General features: G+C 39.7%; 1 protein-coding gene and 1 pseudogene across 3 annotated transcripts in view; one reads left to right on the top strand and one right to left on the bottom strand.

Annotated features, from left to right (window-relative positions):
• NBAS (NBAS subunit of NRZ tethering complex) overlaps positions 1–22,121 on the bottom strand; it is a 423,746-nt gene that overhangs the window by 298,013 nt on the left and 103,612 nt on the right. For all 3 annotated transcript variants that reach the window (XM_014589621.2, XM_014589625.2, XM_006140811.3), the window contains one exon: positions 4,093–4,221. In XM_014589621.2, the coding sequence (XP_014445107.1) occupies positions 4,093–4,221 (129 nt within the window). The remainder of the gene's footprint in view (positions 1–4,092; positions 4,222–22,121) is intronic.
• LOC102483549 (mitochondrial import inner membrane translocase subunit TIM14 pseudogene) lies at positions 13,203–13,472 on the top strand (annotated as a pseudogene).

The following is a 22,121-nucleotide window of genomic DNA, read 5'->3' as shown; positions in this document are numbered from 1 at the left end:
GACCACGGTTCGCGTCCCGGACCTGGTAGCGTAGAACTCATGCCGGGCGCGTGTGCGTGCATGCCCAGGATTCCGAGAGGAGAATGGAGGTGAAGGGACTGCGGCGTGACCATCCCCCCTGGGGGGTGATTTCTCACTTTCTGTCTCTATGTCTCTCTCTGTCTGTGGCGAGCACATGCGCCCTATAGAGAAAAAAACCTCTCAAAAAAAAAACGAGATTTTTAACCAATGAGAAGGCTTCTGTTATTTATTCTGGTACCTGATATATACTAACTTGCTCTAGTGTTGAGTCTATTAGAATAAATGTATAGTACATCTCTGAGGAAAAAAATCTAGTCGCTTTGATTTTATAAATCAGCAAATGAAAGCAGTCAGTGTAGACAATTAGCAATCATAAGGGGTGTTTCCTGTCTTCCTAACCTATGACATACGAACCCGATGGTTCAAATAGCAGAGCGTTACCAAACTAACTAATGACACACCAAGTAAGGGCACAAAGTGTGTGTAGGACATGCTGGCATTCACTAGACGAAAAAGTTTGCCTTCTGCCTTTCTTTCATTTCCTAATGTATTTCTTTTCCTACATGGTCATGGAAAAAGTAACAGACATCAGAGTCAGAGAGTTAAGAAATCAAATCTCAGCTCTACTGCTGACTTGCTGTGTAACTCTAGAACTAAGTGCTCATGAAGTAATAACTACCGTCATTATCAGAGAACACTTTGTAAAAGCTACAAGAACACGCCATACCTGCGCCTTCACCCTACCAAACCGTACAAGTGTACTGGAAGAAACCAGAGAGAGTGGGAAGAGGCTGGAGCCTTTTAAAGGTGTTTATGATAAAATGAAGTGCGGAAAGTAGAGGGCGGGGAGGACAGTAAGCCAACTTAATGACCACAACAGAAGAGGTGACAGAGAAACAGAGAAGTTGGCATTTGGACCACAACTTTAGAATTTTATAGGGGAAAAAAAGAGGATAAAATGAAATGCCTTCCATGTTCCTAACTTTGGATCAATACTTCTTTGGAGGCTAAAACTAAGTGAGGTCTGAGAATACAGCCTGTTCCACCCTGCCACAACCTCTCTGTGTAGGAAGAATAGCGTGAAAAGGGTGGCCTGGCAGTGACAGGCCTGGGATGTGCCCACGTCGGAAAGGCAGACTATGGAGCGGCAGTGGGAATGGCATGAAAGCAGGATCAGGCTCAGGGACTACAGCCGAGCCACCGTCCGCTCAGCAAGGGGCATCACAACCTGTGCAATGTCCTTGGTGGTTACAACTGGGTCCATGGGTTCCACGGGTTTCAGTTTTACGTGCTTCAGAACAACTTCTCCAGCTTACTCGGTTTATTCAAAGAAACAATGCATACCACCAAACCAGGAGAAACTGACATATAACCCTGAAAGTGTACAAATTTGTAATAAGGGATACAACTAGTGTAGGATCAAGCTGCTGCCCTCTTCTGACTGAAAGATTGACTTAAAACACAAACGCTCTCCTGCTCTCCCCATGGGCAGGTGGGGGAGTTCGGTGTCAGCGCCACAGGAGGTGGGTGTGCACAGTAAGCCACGGCAGTCCCTGAGGAGCTGCCTGCAAACTGTCAGGGAGCTTCTCCTCAGAGACTCTCACTGAGGCCTGGCTAGAGGCAAACTTCAAGTCTCAACTCATCTCTTCCAACCAAGTGCCACTTTTTCTATTTTTGAAGCCCCTTCCTTCCCTGTTCCATTACTTTTCTGATTACATATTTCAACCTGCTGAAGTATTTACCCTCATTCCAAGGTTTCCAATTTTCTTTTAATTTTTTTTTTTTTTGGAGAGGTTTTTGCTATAGGGTGCATGCGCTCGCCAGACAGACAAAGAGAGACAGAGAGACAGAAAGCGAGAAATCACCCCCCAGGGGGGATGGCCACGCTGCAATCCCTTCTCCTCCATTCTCCTCTCGAGATCTTGGGCACGCACGCACATGCGCCCGGCGTGAGTTTTAAGCCACTGGGTCCGGGACACGAATCGCGGTCGACTACGTGGGAGTCCAGCGACATAGCCATTACGCAAACTGCTGGTTCCCTCTTTTTAAATTTTTAGGTGGTGGCTGTTTTTTGCTTTTTTTTCTTATTTTGATATAGGGTTCAGGTGCTAGCCAGAGAGCAACAGAGAGAGACAGAAAGCAGGAAATCACTTCCCAGAGGGTGATGACCTTGCCACAGTCCTCTCTCCTCCATTCTCCTCTCGCGGGAGTCTGCACATGCATGCACACATGCCCAGCATGATTTTCAAACCACTGGGTCCAGGACTTGAACCATGCAATAGGGCATGAGGGATACAGCCACCCTAACACTGCCCATGTATTTTCAAAAGAACACTATATTATTATTATTATTATTATTATTATTATTATTCATCACCACATATTGATAACCATGACAAATACAAAGCGTCTTGTGAGTCAATTATCTAAATGATGTCCCTACTTTGGGCATGGATGTTAAACAGAACTCATGGACTATGTCTTAGGAAGTATAAGTCATATGAAATGCTGCCTTACAAATCGGCCCACACTCTCATCCCCAGCTACTTCTTTACCTGCCGGCTTCCTGACACAGCTGCCTGAATCCATTTAACTATTCTGAGAGTCGATTTACTCCACTTCTAAAGAGAAGAAGTAAGTCAGCTTGCTTGTAATTTCAGAGCAGAGAGAAATGATGTCCCTTGTCTTTAGCTACTGAGGTTGCAGACTGAGAAGCACCTCTTCCACTCAAGATCCAAAGGTGAGAGAGTGCTACCCTCTCAGTCAATTTAATACGAGGGCCACCAGCTCAATACAGAGACCATATTAAATTGAAGGTGAATGGGAACTGGAGGAGCAGGGTGGGAAGAACTTTCCTAAAGCTTGCATAAAACAAACAAAAAACAGCTAAAACAAATAAATTTAAATCTATGATAGAGTAAAAAAATGCAGAGTCACTTTCTCTTTTCCTCTGCAATTCTCAAAATAAAATGTTTGCTTATTAATGATTCTCTTAATGTGACATTGGTCCATTCAGATCATTCAGGAAACATGCTCCAGTCTTAGAATGAGAAAGCTAGATATACCAATAGGAAAATGGGGCAGAGAGGAAAGGAGAATTAATCCTTAAAGTGATGAAATGCATTAGAATAAAAGATTTATAACATAAGCTATATCCAGTTGAGGAAAAATTTTCACTGAACCTTCATACTACCATAATATATGGCTTTAAGCAAAGCTTATCTATTCCTTGTAAATTTAAATTATAATAATGTTGATTCTACCATAACTAAACAACAAAGGCATCTAATTTTTAAAACTTCTTATTTCAAGGGACCAGCAGTTAGCGTAATGACTATGTAGTTGACCATGGTTCGTGTCCCGGAACCGGTGGCTTAAAACATTCTGGGCATGTGTGTGTGCATGCCCAAGATCCCGAGAGAACGGAGGAGAAGGGATTGTGGCGTGGCCATCCCCCCTAGGGGGTGATTTCTCACTTTCTGTCTCTCTGTCTCTCTCTGTCCGGCAAGTGCACATGCCCTGTAGCAAAAACCTCTCAAAAAAAAAAACAAAAAAACCAAAAAAACTTCTCATTTCAAGACACTAAAAATCATAGAGTCCTTATCTTTATATCTGAGCTACTTACCTTTGAATGAAGACAAGGTAACTCTCTGAAAGCCCTCAGTAAGCCCCATGTGACTAAAACTAAGGATTTGGGAAGAACTGTAACTGTTTTAGGATTTGATTCCCCCTCCCCCATATGCTTGATCATGCTGATTTTTTTAAATTTTAACATCTCCATTCTGTATTTTTGGAATGTGAAAGAGGAAAAAAAAAAAGAAAAAAAAAAAACAGTTCATTTCAATGACCACAATCAGTATACAGGGCATACTGCACTACACATTAAAACCAGTAAGTGGTAGCAGTCTATTCTTAATTGGCCCCACAGTATTAATATAATTTAACTAAAGAACAGAACAGCTTCAGAATCACAATATAGTTTGTGCTATAGGAAAATAACAAAGTGAAATGAGTACTGTCAGTACTCATCCGTAAGAAAATACCAACAAGAATAACCAACAAGAGACATACCTGCTCGTTTTGATTCCATTCCCCTTGTTGCTTCAAAGATGGAATGGCCCAGATGCTCAGTTTCCCTGAGAAATGAATGGCGGCAAGAAGCATCCCATCCGGAGAAAGACTCATCTTAAAGATCCCATCCTAAACAAGAACCATAAGGTCAGGGCAAAGGACTATGGCCAAGTAAAAATAACTTCCAGAATCAAATGACACTCTTTAGGAGGACCATGGTATAAATGATCTTTGGTGTTTAAGGGTTTCACAGCTTCATATATCAGGTTGTCAGCTCCCCTGTATAAATGTGCTCCAATATACAGAAATAGGACTCTCTGGACCTTACAGAGTTTAGTTTCTACTTTATTGTGTTATATTTTACCAAAATATATATTTTATTGTGTTGTATTACCAAAATCCAAAATATAAGTGTTATAAAACTATCTCTTCACACATCAATTGCCATGAGTTCTCAGTATCTTTTCTAGTTTGGTCTTGACTAGATTGCAATTGAAATGGCATCTTTACAACATAATTTATGCACACAATGCCTGCAATATAGGAAATACCTCAGGCCCAAAAGTCATGGTATGGAAAGGAAGGAAAGAGAAAGGAGAGAAAAGAAAGAAGGGGGAAGGGACAGAGGATCCAAAGATAATGGGAATCCAAGACAAGGGGGGAAAAGGATCTGTAATTTAAGAAATACTGTGACCATTCAATATTTTCCAGATTTGCTTCCAAAACTTCCAATTTAAAAAATCCAGTCACTACCACCAAACTGAGAAACCCTGCAACGTAGTGATTTACATGGTCGGCCTAAGGGCAAGCGGTGGAAGACTTATCTTTCTACTCCCTGTTCAAATACTTTCTCTGTCCTTTCCTACCAGAACACCGGGTCTTCTCAATCACCACAAGACATATAAAAAGAAATTATATGAGAAGAACATCATATGCCAAGCACTGACAACCGATTCAGAAAACCCAAACAAACACTAACTGGACATCTGTTCCACACTCAGGCATTTGTTAAGGTAGCTTGCTCATAAAGAATAAGACAGAGCCAAGAAAATGGCAGCCTACAATCATATTTCTTCTGACCATTTCAAAAATTTGATGACATAGGGCTCATGTCCCCAAGTGGCACGAGAATTGGGTAGCAGATGGCCCCTTGGAAGAGTCATAAGCTTCCCAGTTAGCCAAAGCTCCCACAATTCTTAATCATCACCCACTACTAAGGCCAAAATAGCTGCAGAACTGAAAACTGAAATGAAGACAGAGGATGGAGTAGAGCGTAAAGGGCCTGGCATCTTCCTCACTCAACTCAAAAGTCAACAAGCACCATGGTTTTGCAAAGGAGGCTCCAAACGTGCAGATTTTTACTAGGTAAAAGAGCTCTCTGCCCATCCTGTCGATTTTACAGAGAAAGAAATTGGGGAGCAGAAGGACTGACATTGCCTAAGATCATTCAAATGTAAATAGCAGATACTAAACAAGAATGCAGATAGATGCTTAGATTTCAATCTATACCAGCTCCAAGAAGGATGATTATAGCCCTGTCTGGGCCCTAGCAGTCACAAACACGCTCCTCAGCAGAAATTATAATCAAGTATAATTGATTGTTTTGATCATAAATAGTCATGTGTGATCTGTATAGTTAACACCCAGGCATTACAAATGCTCCATTAAACTACTCCATGAAAAGTGCTTTGAAAGCAGCTGATGAATCTCTGTAACAAAAAAAGTGTTCTGAATAATTTAACAATAATCATAATGAATAAATAATGAATAAATATGCTAGAGGAAAATAATGAGTCAATACACTGAAGTTTCAGCTTGAAAATCCCTCACTCAGTCCTTGCCTCCTCCCCACTGGCCCCTCAAGAGCTTCAAAGCATCCTACCCCCAAAACAATGGCACCTTGACATCTGAGAAGGCAGCAGAGGCAGAAAGGTCACTCTCACCTTCCCCTTGCCCTCCTGCTTTTAACATGACAGGGGCTTAATCTCATTAGTTTCATTTGATGCTATGAAAGCCACACTACAAGCTCGACAATTCTCTTTCTAATGTTATTGTGAAAAACTCCATTTATATACAAAAGAAGAAATTATGGTATCATGAGTACCCATGTGCCCAGCAAGCAAATTCAACAAATACCAACATTTTTTTCACAACTGCTTCATTTAGCCTTCCCCTATCACCACCATTCTGCAGGAATCCTGCCCTCCCCCATCACAGTATCTTAAAACAAATCCCAGACAATACGTCTCTCATAAATACACACTGAATACAAACCTTTTTAAATTGCTGGTATATGCTAGTACACAGTAGAGAGAAGGACAGGAAGAGAGAGAGGGAAACCACCTCCCAATGGGGCATGCTCACATCAGAATCCTTTTTCTTCCACTTCCCCGTCCCACTAGGATCCCAGCATATGCACATGTGCACACACACACACACACACACACACACACACACACACGCCCCAATGTGTCTTCCAAGCTTCTGGGGCCAGGATTCAAACTACAGTCGCCCACATTGGATTGGCTCCCCATGCAGAGCGCTCAACCACTGCACTACAGGGGCAGTCCAAGTATATATTTCTTTAAAGTCCTATTATCTTTCTAACTTTCACATGCGCATGGTAAGATTATGTAGTCATTAGTAACAACTGAGTTAGAGCCCTTAATGCTGGACTGTTCAGCCATGTTATTTCAGAAACACAGTGTTTTCCTTCTGAAACAGAAACTTTGCTTTTTATTTGTGGAAACATTTCTGAGTGTCTATATAACAAACAAGGAATTTCTGGTCCAGGAAATGATTCATAATTCATTATCCTGACAGTAACTGTGGCACAAAATCTCATGCTAAATTCTGTGAAGAGTCTGTGGTATTTGGAAGCTTGGATGCCTTTTTGTGGGCAAGGGATGGAATTCCAGAGTGTGTGCCTTAGAACAAGAGAAAACAGCTTTTCAAATAATTACACATCACAATACAAGTAAACCTCAAACATTTAAACCATAATTCTTTATATTATATTAAGATTTCTCAGCATAAAAGAATAATAATTTTGTTCTTTCTCATTTGAATTCAGTACTTGTAAATGCAGTAAAATTTAGGTGTAGCTGCAACTTTCACTTTGGTTAAAATGTCTCCAGTATATTTCGTATTCCTCAGTAATGCATGTCATTTTATTTTCATTGTCTTTTTGACAGGTGATATGTTGGTCAAGAACATATAACCTGACTCTGCCACTTCGGACTTAGCTGATATTAGGCATATTATTTAGGTGTTACAAGTAACAGAGTCTTTCTGTCTCTTTAAAATGCAAATAACAACATTTATACATTATAATGTTGTACCAAGGTCAAAATTAATATACATAAACTCATTTAATGCATTATCAAAGAATTCGGCTTTCTAAATTAAGCAGTTAATATGAATACTGGATACTGCCTGAATTCACAATAATCTGTCTTTATAAACGCCAACAGTCAGGACCAGCAGGTGGCATGGTGGTTAAGGTGCTGGACACTCCCACATGGCCAACCACGGTTCGAGCCCCAGACCTGGCGGCTTCCTTTAGCCCTTTGTCTCTCTCTCTGTGTGTCTCTCTCAGTCAAATTAAAATAAATGAATGAATAAATAAAATCAAATAAATAATAATAAATAAAATAAAATAAACACCAACAGTGTGTCCCATTTACTTGGTACTCATCACTTTCACTTTAATGACATCTTTTACATGGTGGGTATCTATTACTATTTAATTCTTCCAACCTTTTCTGTTTCAGTTTGCCAGAGGATACATGCATTCACCAGAGAGAAAGACAGACAGACAGAGAGAGAGAAAGAGAGAGAAAGCATCACCCATGAGAGAGACAGCACCACCCATGGGAGAAGGTCATGCTGTGATCACTTCTCCATTTCTCCATCTTTTTGGAATTTTGGACAAGCACACACCCATGCCTAGGATGTTTTTCAAGCCACTAGGTCCAGGACCTGAACTACACAGTCAGTCATGTGAGATCCAGTCACCTCAACCACTAGGCCAAAGGCTGGCCAGTTCTTCTAACTAGCACTTTACCTGGTCTCATTAACTACTGTGGAGTTCACTGATTGCAGGGCTGTATCCACAAGATACAAATCCAAGAACACCAGAAGTGTAAGAAGATAATAGAAGAGCTGACATCCTTAAAGAAGAAGGGTATCAGAACCACATATACTCTTGCCCTATCCCTACACTTGGTATAGAAAGACGTCTAGGCTGGAAACGCATAGGTATGTGTTCCTTGACAAAACACCCCAGGTGTCTATAATAAGCACCTCCATTCATAATCTACCATTTTGAGTTTGCATTTTTAACCCTTGCGTTTGCAGTTTGCTGAGGAAGCAGCCAAAGCTGAGCAGCTCATATGCCATGCCCCAAATAACTGGACAAGACTAGAAGGTGGCAAAGCAGGCAAGTCTCCTAACATGAAGATCTTCCGCCATTCACAATTCCCTCACTGCACTACACAAGACATGGAAAACAGTCACTTGCCAAAACACTGACTAGGTATATCCTGGTGTATCTTTTTTACACAGTTGGAAACAAGAGGTTATGCACAATCCAGTAGTGGGGTGATAACAAAGACCTCGTGGACAATGGAGCTCTCTGAGCTCTCTGAACTAACCAGCTAATAAGGCCCACTTGTATAAGTCAAGTCTCAAAGAAAGGAGCATTGGGGAAAAAAAATATAATGATAAGCACAGAGACGACCAAAGAAAGCAAAGGTCAAATCTCCCATAAAGTTACTACAGAACAGAGAGAGACACAGACAGACCAGGAGAAGAAAAACATCCTCCAGGCAACAAGAGAATGATAGGGAGAGAAAAGCTCAGCAAGATTTTCACCTTTACTACTATTTCAAAATGAACTTAAAGAAAAAAGAAAATGATTATAATCATCGTCAGAAAAGTCATGACACATTTTTCTGTTTTTCTATGCAAAACTGTGTTATAACTTTTCTGATGATCTTATAATATGAAATAAAACACTAAAATAAGAAAATGTCAGTAATAAGGTGATAGAAATTTGAATATTAGAAATAAAAATAATGCTAGTGAAATGAAGTCTAAATTTGAAGTAAGTATGAGGGGGGAAATGTCTTAAGAGAAGCTGAAGGTGAAAAAAAAATGTTGTTTAGAGTAAAGAAAATGTTAAAAAAAAATGGAGGAGAAGCACTTGTGGCATGATCATCCCCCTGAGGGTTGACTTCTCACTTTCCCTCTGTCTCTTTCCATCTCTTTCTGAGGAGCACACATGCCCTAAAGCAAAAATCTAAAACAAATTTTAAGAAAGAAATGACAAAATAAACCAAGATAATACAATAGATGAATAATAGCAATCTCCAAAAATGAAAACTGAAGTACAGATCACAACAAATATTAAGAACAATTCTAAAAACTTGCCTGAATTAAAAAGTAATAATAATAATTGAGGGGGCTTGTATAACACCGGAGCAGTTGAATGTTCATCAGCAAGTCTTGAAGATGCTCCCCAAATGAAAAAGTAGTTCTGGAAAAAGAGGAAAGGCGGAACAGCGTCTGGGAGTGACAGTGCTCACCGGAAGGCTCGGGGGCCCAAAGGTGGTGGCCACGCAATCAAGGTCAGACACATTCTATGTGAAAAACATAGCAAAATTATAGAAGCCATGGAAAAGTTTTCTATGCAAAACTGTGTTATAACTTTTCTGATGATCTTATAATATGAAATAAAACACTAAAATAAGAAAATGTCAGTAATAAGGTGATAGAAATTTGAATATTAGAAATAAAAATAATGCTAGTGAAATGAAGTCTAAATTTGAAGTAAGTATGAGGGGGGAAATGTCTTAAGAGAAGCTGAAGGTGAAAAAAAAATGTTGTTTAGAGTAAAGAAAATGTTAAAAAAAAATGGAGGAGAAGCACTTGTGGCATGATCATCCCCCTGAGGGTTGACTTCTCACTTTCCCTCTGTCTCTTTCCATCTCTTTCTGAGGAGCACACATGCCCTAAAGCAAAAATCTAAAACAAATTTTAAGAAAGAAATGACAAAATAAACCAAGATAATACAATAGATGAATAATAGCAATCTCCAAAAATGAAAACTGAAGTACAGATCACAACAAATATTAAGAACAATTCTAAAAACTTGCCTGAATTAAAAAGTAATAATAATAATTGAGGGGGCTTGTATAACACCGGAGCAGTTGAATGTTCATCAGCAAGTCTTGAAGATGCTCCCCAAATGAAAAAGTAGTTCTGGAAAAAGAGGAAAGGCGGAACAGCGTCTGGGAGTGACAGTGCTCACCGGAAGGCTCGGGGGCCCAAAGGTGGTGGCCACGCAATCAAGGTCAGACACATTCTATGTGAAAAACATAGCAAAATTATAGAAGCCATGGAAAAGGTAAAGTCTGGAAAGAGATTCAATGAAGTGGCAACATAATATAGTAACGATAAAGCCAGGCAAGGGGGTGACTTCAGTTGGCTGACCAGAGGGTCCGTGGTAGGATCACTTCTAGAAGCAGCATCTGCCCTGCCTGTCAGTGGGATAGGTAAGAATGTGTTTACAAACCCACCAGTTAGGGCAAAATTTGGATATCATATTATCATGGCCCAAGGGAAGAAATAATATCAGATGAAAGACTGAAAATACAATAATAAGAAGGATTGAAAAGGGACATCAAGTACTTGAGGAAATAAACCAAGAATAATGAACTCTGGAGTCAGCAGATAGCATGGTGATTAAGACACTGGACTCCTAAATACTCGACCATGGTTCCAGACCCAAAATAGAGGCTTGAAAAATCACACTGGGCACCTGTGCATGTGCCCAAAATCCTGAGAGAAGAAGGGACTGTGGAGTGGCCATCTCTCTAAGTGTCTCTCCAGCGAACATACATGCCCTATGGCAAAACATTTAAATAAAAAAATAAAAGAACAATCAACTCTGAGATATATTCTACTAAAATTATTTAACATTATAGGGACCAGCAGTTGGGATAATGGCCTTGTCCCTGGACTCCCATGTAGTCCACCACGGTTCGAGTCCTTAAACTCACACCGGGCACCTGTGAGTGAATGCCCAAGATCCTGAGAGGAGAATGGAGGAGAAGGGATTGCAGCGTGGCCATCCCCCCTGGGGGGGTGATTTCTCACTTTCTATCTCTCTGTCTCTCTCTGTCTTTCTGGCGAGCGCACACACCCTATAGCAAAAACCTCAAAAAATAAATTATTTAACATTATAGAAAAATGAAAAAAAATTATTTGGTCATTCAAGCAAGAGGACCAAGCAACTTACAAGGAAAAGGAAATCTTGTTGTTGTCACACTTTTTAACTGTCGTGATTTATGCCTTAGCAACTTAAAACAAATGTTAAGATTTCCACATAAAACATAAATATTTTACATACAGCAATTAATGTATAAGTTAGAAGTTCTGAACAAGCTTCCAACAACATGCAAGAATATAGGAATACTGTCTCCATAAGCCTGTCCTGATAAATCTACTACAGTGTTGGTGTCAGACTAACAAAATGAATATGCATCAAAAAAAGGACTAAGGATCTATACAACACATGTACCTAGTAGAACTGGAATTAAATGAGGTTTGAGAGGGAGATAAGTATGTAATAACTATGTGCTCCGACAACGCAGAAACACAACCATAAGGAACAGGAGAAGACCTACAGATCATGGAACAGAGGCAACCAATGAGGGCACTGAGGCGGGAAATCGCTTCAGATTTCCTACTGCCTGCAAACCCGTCCCAGGTACGTCCATTCATCACCCTTAGCCCCGGAGCCTGCACTGTGGATCAGGGAGCAGCGGCAGCCAGGGAGGACAACTGGGGCAGGAAAACCGCCTAAGACCTCTAGCTACCTTCTGCGCACCCAGGAATACTTAGAGACTTCATAGTTTCCTGAAGTATGTGGCAGAGACTTCTTTTCCCTCTTCCATTTGAACTCTCCAGCTTAGCCCCAGGTACACCTGGTCCCAGGAGACTGGGAAAGGAATCAACACCTAAAGGTGGCTATGTACACTGTTCTCTGACTGGAAGACAAGGCCTTCCACCAAGAACACGTCTGAGTAGAGCTCCTCTCTCCCCACTCCCGACACTACAGAATAGACACCCGAAAAGCAGCAAGAAGAGTATGACCCATCAGATGACTAGAAGCCAGCGCAGAGGCACAGGAAGCATGGGGAAGCAAAGAAATACCTCTTCCTCAATGGAACAGAGCAACTCTTCTTTGACCACAAAGAGCACAAAAGAATTTGAAGGAATGTCAGAAATAGAGTTCAAAAATTCATGGTGACAGAGATTGGGAGGTCCTTCCAGGATTTGAGGCAGGAGATAGACATCGTAAAGAAAATAAATAAATCAGAACTTCTAGAGATGAAGACAATAATACAGGAAACCAAGACCTCCCTCAAAAGTATCAATAGCAGACTAGACCATGCAGAGAACAGAATCTCTGAGCTGGAAGACAAAACCTTTGATTTAGATAAAACCACCAAAAATAATGAAGAAACAATTTTTTTTCAAATGAGGACAATATACAAGAAATATCAGACACTATAAAATACCCAAGTATCCAAATAATAGGTATTTCAGAAGGCAAATAATCAGTCAAGAGCATAGAAAATCTATTCCATGAGAGACAAAGTTACTATTTTGAAAATTAAAAAAGAAAAAATCAAGGCCAGCAGGTTGCACGGGGGTTAAGGTGCTAGACTCTCACATGCCAACCACAGGTTGAATCCTGGGACTTGGTGGCTTGCTTTCTCACTTTCCCTCTCTCTCCTGGTCTCTCTCTCTGGTGAGCACAAGTGCTCTATAGCAAATTTAAAATAATAATAATAATAATAAATTAAATAATTATTTTTTAAAAAAGAAAAATTTAAGAAAAAAGAAATGATTGAATTAGAATATCACCACTTTGGGTCTATGCTTGGTTTGTTCGTGCCTGTGGGTGGTGGCTACGTTGTGTTGCTTTATGGTAAAAAGGAGTGCAGCTGGTGGCTATGGCCTCTGGGCTGGGGTGAACCGTGCTCACAGTGGAGGCAGGGAAGCTAAGCCGGAGCCAAGTTCATTATATTTTGCAAACCATGAAGCATATGGAGCCTCAAGTAAAAACTAGTTTTCCGAAGCCTACCGAAATCTGCCTTCAGTAGTAGCTATTACAGAGGTGGATTTGAACCCAAAATGACAAAATGGGAAGCAGCATTAATATTAGGTGTAAGCCCTACTGCTAATAAAGGAAAAATAAGAGATGCTCATCGATGAATTATGTTTTTAAATCACCCAAAGGAGGATCTCCTTATATAACAACCAAAATCAATGCTAAAGGTTTACTAGAAGGTCAAGCTGAAAAATGAAGTAAACGTATGATTTCGAGTTCATATTAGTCTATGCATGAGTAACAACTTTTTACAACAAAATGCCTCAGAGCCGTAATTTTTAAAAGTGACTTAACACAAGCTAAGTCAGTCTTGGTATAAGTTTGACTAAATTTGAGGATTTTAAATCAACTACAGATTAGTTTAGAATATTTAGCAATTCTCAGTAACTCTAGACAAATGCTTATCATTTGCATAGACATATTGCTCATTAAGTAAATAATTTGGGGGGAACCAGCAGTTAGCGTAATGGCTATGTCGCTGGACTCCCACGTAGTCGACCGCAGTTCATATCCCGGACCCAGTGGCTTAAAACTCAAGCCAGGTGCGTGTGCGTGCATGTCCAAGATCCCAAGAGGAGAATGGAGGAGAAGGGACTGCGGCGTGACCATCCCCCCTGGGGGGTGATTTCTCACTTTCTGTCTCTCTGTCTCTCTCTGTCTGTCTGGCGAGCGCGCGTGCCCTATAGCGAAAACCTCTCCACAAAAAAAAAAAAAATTTAGGTTTATAAGTAAATAATTTGGTACCAGTGTATGCTTTTTAAAGGCAGAGTGAAGACAACCCTTGCTCTCGAGGAGCCTGTAGTCTAGTGGGAGACTGACGAACTAGTAAAATATATAATGAATGTTATGATGGAGTTAGCATAGGGACTTACTGGGAGGAAAGGTTGTTCAAGGTATAGACAACCAGAGCAGCTACTTGGAACCTCGTATTTAATGGTGAATTTAGCCATGATTGTGACTTAAAAATTCTTATCTCATACATTAAAAATTAATTTGTATGAAGATTTGAGAGTATAGGTCCTGTTTTTATGATAATTTTTATATAGTAGTAGTCAGACTCTTTTTTTTTTTTTTGGGAGAGATTTTCACTGTAGGGCGCGTGCGCTCGCCAGACAGACAGAGAGAGACATAGAGACAGAAAGCGAGAAATCACCCCCCAGGTGGGATGGTCACGCCGCAATCCCTTCTCCTCCATTCTCCTCTCGGGATCTTGGGCACGCACGCACACGTGCCCAGCGTGAGTTTTAAGCCACCGGGTCCGGGACACGAACCGCGGTCGACTACATGGGAATCCAGCGACATAGCCATTACGCTAGCTGCTGGTTCCCAGTTAGACTCTTAAAGATAATTGCCATTTATAAGTTATTTCTTTAATTGGTTTTTGACATAAACATGTCAGATGCATTTGTGTACATGCCCAAAATCCCAACAGGATGGAGAAATATACAAGAGTCTGCAGCATGACCACACTCCACTGGAATGTGCTTTCCATCTCTGGCAAGTGTATGTGCCCTGTCCAAAAAAAAAAAAAAAAAAAAAACCGAAACCCTGAAATAAACTAGCTTGAATTTGTACTCCCCAACAGAAATAATAATGTGTAGTTCTAAAGTGATAAATTATACTACCTAATATCCTTAAATCACCTTATAGTTTTTAATTACAGAGAATATAAGGGACTTTTGAGGTAAAATGGTAGAGGTTTAGTGCTGGAATGCATTTAGGGGCATTTTAAAGTAAGGTATATCTGTTCTTTTGTCTCTTCTATCCCTGTGTCCTTGTTTAAAATCTGAGGAGGTGTAGACGTCCAGTCCAGTGAAGCACCAGCTTCTAAGGAGTTGTGTAGGATACATTTTGTTAGTTATATCCAGGGCTACTGGACACAATACTGAGTATCTTGCTATTCAAGGTAGCCACGTTCCATAGGGTGGCTATGAACACTAGCAAATGCCTAGCCATGTTCCTGGGGAAGTAGAAGCTCTTGAGTCTCTGGTCACATTTTTGTCAAATGATCAAACCTCGTTTATGTGTGTCTGCTTAAATACATCTTGTTTAATATAAGCAGGGACTTCAAAAAAGTTCATGGAACTATGGAAGTAAAGTATAAGTCTTATTTTGGTGTAAAAAATATTTTTAAATCCAAAAGAAAGAATATCACCACTTTGGTGGTTTTTTTTTTTGCTATAGGGCATGTGTACTCAAGAGAGACAAAGGGAGAGAAAGTAAAAAATCACCTCCCAGGGGATGGCCTCATTGCAATCCCTTCTCCTCTGTTCTCTTGGGATTTGGGGCACACACACACACACACACACACACACACACATACGTACCCAGCATTGAGTTTGCAGCCGCCAGGTCCAGAACCACTTTGAAACCCTTACTGATTCAGCACATCTAGACTTAACCATCAACAAATCAACAGAAAGACATTATGAACTTCAATAAAAAAAATTACCACTATAAATCTGCCTAAAAAAATGCAAACCTGAATATGATCAAATATTTAAAACTAGTTTGAAATGAACAAGTGAAACACTATAAAGCATACGACAAATAAATAAAGAAACCAGTTTCTTCAACAAATAAATTGCAAGAAAAAAAAGATGCTTGGAAGAAACAACAGGTTAAAAAGACATGTAAAATGCATATTTTTAAATGTGAAAAGTCATATTTTTAGAGATGAAAACTTGGCTGAGAAAGGTACAAAAAAAAGTCAGCCAGAGTAAATGTTACGTTGTGGGGAGGGCAGGAACAGTGGCTGTACCCAACATCTACAGAAGGCTTCTGTGGCAGCTGGCTGAGGTCTATTCTGGATAGTGGTTACAAGGTTATGCATCTTTTAAAATGTCCAACAAGAACTACTTCACACCCATCAAGTTACAGATAGGAACAAATATTGGCAAAGATGTGAAGAAAGTCACACACTGCCAGTGCAAACACAAAATAAAATAGTGCAGCCACCTTGGAAAACAGTCTGCAGGTTCTTCAAATAGTTAAAACAGATTTATCATAAGGTCCAGCAATTCTGTTGTACAGTACTTCCAGAAAAATGAAATGGTATCTCTAAATGAAAAGAATTTGTACGTACATGTTCAAGCAGATTTGTCAAAATAGTAAAAAGTAGAGACAAGCCAAATGTCCACCAGCTACTGAACGGACAAATACCAGATATGCATATGATGGAATATAGTTTGGCAGGAAAAAGAAATTAAATATTGATACATGCTACAAAATGGTAGAACCTTGAAAATATCATGGTAAGAGGAAAAGCTAGCCACAAGAACTACATACTGCATTATTCTATTCATAGGAAAAGCCCAGAAGAGGCGGATTTTTCACACGTGGGAAGTATATAGACAAGTAGCTGCCTAAGGCTGGAAGGAGGAGGATTTGGGAGAAGATGGTTAAGGGTTGGTACAAAGCGCTTTTGGGGAGTGATGAAAGTGTTTTAGAATTGATTACTGGGAGGGCTGCATAATTCTGGGAGTATAATAAAAACTACTGAATTGTTCTTCATGTGAATAATATTTCAATAAAGCTGTCCCCCCAAAATGACGTTAAAACACAATTTGCTTGAGGTAATTTCTTTTATTGGTACTATATCCTAAAACTAAAAGGTTAGGAAGGAAAAACGGGTAGGAGAAATGAAGAGAGAAAAAAGGGAGGGAAGAAACGAAGGAGGGAAGGAGGGAGGGACGTGCAAACAGTGGCTAGCAGGAAACCAATTTAATTTCTAAGTGTGAAATAGGTCATCCTAATGTATCTCCTAGTGCCAGGCACTAGCCTACGGGCTGGGTAAAAGAGATGTGGCCTAATTTCAAAAAACCATAGAAACACAGACTAATAAGCATAAAAATAAATATATAAATACCAATTCAGATCACTGCCAAGGAATAAGGTAGAAAAACAGTAAGAACCCTATTCTGGTTGATGGATCATAAGAGGATTCTGAGGATAAAATAAAGCTGATGCCTACATGTGAAAAGAAATTAAGTCATGGGAACAGGTAAGAGAAAACCATTCCCAACAGAGAAAAAGAAAAAAAAAAAGTACCCACAAAGAAAAGAACAAGTCATTCTTGATGAGCTGAGAGGAGGCCAATGAACAAGGCCGGAGGGAGCCACACAGGATGACCTGCAGAGACAGGTGCGGGCCAGCTTATACAAGGACATTTGGACTGTATTAAGAATGTCAGTCTCTCTGCATTCTTTGTTCAATGAAAGCCACTGAAGGCTTCTTTAAGCAAGAAAATTAGCTTATCTGATTTACATTTTTTAAAAATCACTGAGGTTGCTAGGGGAACTGGTTAAGTGTTTACCAAAGTAAGACAGATGAAAAGCCACAGTAAGGTGCTGCTAGCCACAGAAGTGGGAAGCTTCCAGGTACCCTGGAGAGCTCACACTGACAGCACAGGCACTGGGTCAATGTGGGGAGAAAGCACAGGGAGGTGGCAGGAAAATTTCCCGGATATCTCAATTCGACAAACGGATGGATTACAAAACTGCACAAGTCTAGGGGAGAAGGAGATTAGGAAAAGGAAGATGAGAAATGACCAGAGTTTGGGAACCAGCAGTTAGCGTAATGGCTATGTCGCTGGATTCCCGCATAGTCGACCGCGGTTCGTGTCCCGGACCCGGTGGCTTAAAACTCACGCCAGGCGCGTGTGCGTGAGTGCCCAAGATCCCGAGAGGAGAATGGAGGAGAAGGGATTGCGGCGTGACCATCCCCCCTGGGGGGTGATTTCTCGCTTTCTGTCTCTATGTCTCTCTCTGTCTGTCTGGCGAGCGCACGCGCCCTACAGTGAAAATCTCTTCAAAAAAAAAAAAAAAGAAAGAAAAAGAAATGACCAGAGTTTTATCCGGGAATGTTAGGTTTAAAGTGGATGAAAGCCATCCTACAGTTAAATACACAAGTGCAAACATGAATCTAAGCTCCAGGAGAGCACTGGACAAAGATACTGGTTTGGGGATTACAGGCATCCAGGAGGCATTAAAATCTGAAATGGGTTTATTCTAAACATTAAGAAGTATGGCATGTATGAAAAATAGAGCATCTCAAAGCCACAGAACGCAACTTCAGTTTGCTATGTCCACCACCTTTCCTAGTAACACCTCTAGGTATACATTAAGTAGCTTTCAATGGTGAAAAATTAGAAGATTTTCTTATATTTTACCGCTATAGATAGTGTATTTCTACATCATCTAAAATAACTGAGAACCAACTCTATTAGGATATATTATTAGGATATATTTTATTAAAAAGCTTTTATAAAAAATTATCAAAATCATTGAAAATTTAGAACTTATTCCCCCTTTGATTCTATGTAACTGTTCTGACAGCAAAATGGGTGATAAGTAAAACTGTTCACTGAACAAGTATATATACAAGCTTACAACAAAGAGGTACCTCATTCATGCTCTGCTAAGTTATTTCAACTTTCCTCTCTGGAGGGTCCAAAAGAAAGCAATGTGTAAGACCAGCAGGTGGTGTGGTGGTTAAGGCACTGGACACTCACATGGCCAAACACAGTTCACGTCCTGGACCTAGTGGCTTGAAAATCACACCAGACCTGTGTGTATGTATGTGTGTGTCCAAAATCCTGAGAGGAGAATGGAGGAGAAAGGATTGTAGTGTGGATCCCTTCTCTTACCATTAACAAAATCAACTCAAAGTGGATCAAAGATCTAAACCTAAGACCTCAAACTATAAAATTACTGGTGGAAAACACTGAGGAAACTCTGGGAGACATCAGGGTAGGCAAAGACTTCTTAAATAAGACCCCTAATGCATAAACCATATTCCCAAAATAGACAAGTGGGATTATATCAGATCAAGACATTTCTGCACAGCAGAAAACACAGTAATTAGTGTAAATTGACAACCCTCAGAATGGGAGAATATTTTTGTAAGTTATGCCTCAGACAAGAGACTAATAACCAAAATACACGGGAAATTCAAGCAGCTTATCTAAAAAAAAAAAAAAATCAACCCAATTAAAAGAAGGGAAAATGAGCTGAATGAACAACTCTCTAAGTCCTATGAACAGTCAAAAAGCATATGAAGAAATACTCAACAGTCATCATCATAAGGAAAATGCAAATCAAAAGTATAATGAGATACCACCTAACCCAATTCAGAAAGGCTAAGATAAAAAAAAATGATAAGTGCTGGTGAGGCTGTGGTGAAAAGGCCACTCTCCTACACTGTTGGTGGGAATATAAATTTGTACAGCCACTGTGGAGATCAATAAGGAGGTTCCTCACAAACCTACAAATAGAACTGCCATATGATATAGCAATTCCACTCCTGGGTATCTACCCAAAGGATAGAAAAACTCTCAATCAGAAAAGTGCGTGTGGGACCAGCAGTCAGAGTAATGGCTTATGTCACAGAGCTCCCATGTAGTCGACCGCAGTTCGAGTCCCAGACCCGGTGACTTAAACTCATGCCGGGCACATGTGCATGCATGCCCAAGATCCCAAGAGGAGAATGGAAGAGAAGGGATTGCGGTGTGGCCATCCTCCTGGGGGGTGATTTCTCACTTTCTGTCTCTCTCTGTCTTTTTGGCAAACGCACATACCCTATAGCAAAAACCTCTCCCAAAAAAGAAAAGTGCTTGCACATCTATGTCTACTGTGGCATTATTCACAATTGCTAGGACTTGGAGTCAATTCAAATATCCACAAACAGATGAATGGACTGAAAAAGTATGGCACCTATACTCTCTGGAATACTACTCAACCATAAAAAACAACAAGATCCTAGTATCTGATAGAAAGTGGATTAATACGGAAGATTTACTTCTGAGTGAAGTGAGCCAGACTATGAAGAAGAGACATAGTATGTCTCCACTTAATATATACTGATTGTCTACACTCTATGGCAGAAACTGAAATATTAGACGATATAGAAGCATGGAAAATGGTTATGGATACTGGAGACAGTGTGGCAAGAGGATGAGAGTTAGGGAAGAGTGAGAGGAAAGGAATCAAGGAGAAAAACAGAGAGGGAAGACATTTAGGGGACACAAAAATGGAGGATTGTCTGTTGATAAAGTATACGATATCTTCAATTGAACTTGGGTGAAGTGTATTCAGGTTGGGTAATTCATTTTACAAGCTGTAGTGATGTATGATGATTGAATGTGTAAAATAAATTATAACAATAAAAATAATTTTTTAAATTGGCTGAGAAATTATAAAGCTTTTTTGTTGTGAAAAATGCATAATTATTAAAATGTGAACACAAATAAAGTTTCATGAAGTTATGAATTAAGAGAAAACAGTATCACTTACTACCTGCTACAGTCTCCTCGATTCCACGGAGCTTTGACTGTACTGAAAGGCAGCCTGCTGCATTGGCTACTTGTAGATTAACCTCATGGATGGGCCATACTGGGGCATAAGAAGATGGCTGTCAAAGAGGTCTGGGCTTGCACAGCAGACTTTGACCACAAAATTGCCATATTAACCGAGTAGCTTACTTATGGCCCTTTTAATTGACTACGTTGTCAAATCTCCAATTAACCTCTCTCTCGAATCTTTTCCCACAACTTTCCAAACTGTATTTTCCTCTTACTCCATTGAATATTTTTGTGTAATAATGTGACAATAGCAAAATACTACTGAAATTAGTATATGAACATGATTTTAACTCCCACCTCTACTTCCTACTTACATCGAACCATGAGGTCAAATATCCATTTGACCTCTTAATTAAAAATAATTAAAAAGCTATTACTGGCAGTAGAAATTATACCCTCTTAAATACTGTAATAAAGCTTCTTAACTGTCCTTTTCAAGAGAAATTCATTTTATTTTATTATTTTATTTTTAAGAGAGATTTTTGTGTGCACTCACCAGAGAAACAGACAGAAAGCAAGCAATCACTCCCAAAGGGGATGACCACACACCGCAATCCCTTCTCCATTCTTCTCTTGGGATTGGGGCACACACATGCATACTCACATACCCAGCATGAGGTTTTTTGTTTGGTTTTGTTTTTGCTTTTAATGCAGCCAGGTCCAGGACTCAAACTGTGGTGGGCTATGTGGGAATTCAGTACTATAACCATTAACACCATCTGCTGGTTCTGAAAGTCTTTTTAAATGTTAAATATCAGATCTTTGAACTGAGATTAGCTTAAATTGCTTCATTTTCTTCAATCACCTATAACCTATTTCTTATACCTTTCAAATGCAAGCAATATTGAAGTATGAATTTTAGTGTATATGTTCAAAATGTTCCAAATTACTATATATTCTCAAAGGAAAAGACTCTCAGATCAATAAAGGTACGTTTCTAAGCACTGCGCTCTCAACATCCCACATTTATCAAATAGCAAATGTTTAATAATAAATAGGTACTATAAGCCGGGCACTGTTTCACACCCTGGGGTCAGCAGTAAACAAAGCAGGCATAACCCCCATCCTCGGGAATGAACTGGAATCTCTACCCACTGTGTTTAGAAGGCTACAAAAGGAAAAAAAATCAGAAACCCTGAAGACTAAAACAGCCTCAAAAATCTGGTGACTAATCTTATTCAAAAATATTGTAAAAGTATGAAAGAAGGGGATAAAAAACACCTTTAGGAAAAAAAAGAGTTTCAAGCCAAAACTCTTTATAGAAGAACATAATCATTTTGATTATTAGTATATTCTTTAAAAAGATATTACATGCTGGACAATCAGAAGTTTACTATCTAAAGATATATATATATATATATATATATAGGAGTACTAAATCATAGTTCAAAATTAGACTACTAATTGCTAGTTCTCTGCTTCTGCAGATAAAGACATTTGAAAAATGAAGACAACTCAGTGGAATGACTAAAGAAAATGCGAACT

Source organism: Tupaia chinensis, unplaced genomic scaffold (assembly GCF_000334495.1).
Source record: "Tupaia chinensis unplaced genomic scaffold, TupChi_1.0 Scaffold000045_1, whole genome shotgun sequence".
NCBI classification, from domain to species: domain Eukaryota; kingdom Metazoa; phylum Chordata; class Mammalia; order Scandentia; family Tupaiidae; genus Tupaia; species Tupaia belangeri.
This window is presented reverse-complemented; position numbering and strand designations above follow the sequence as displayed.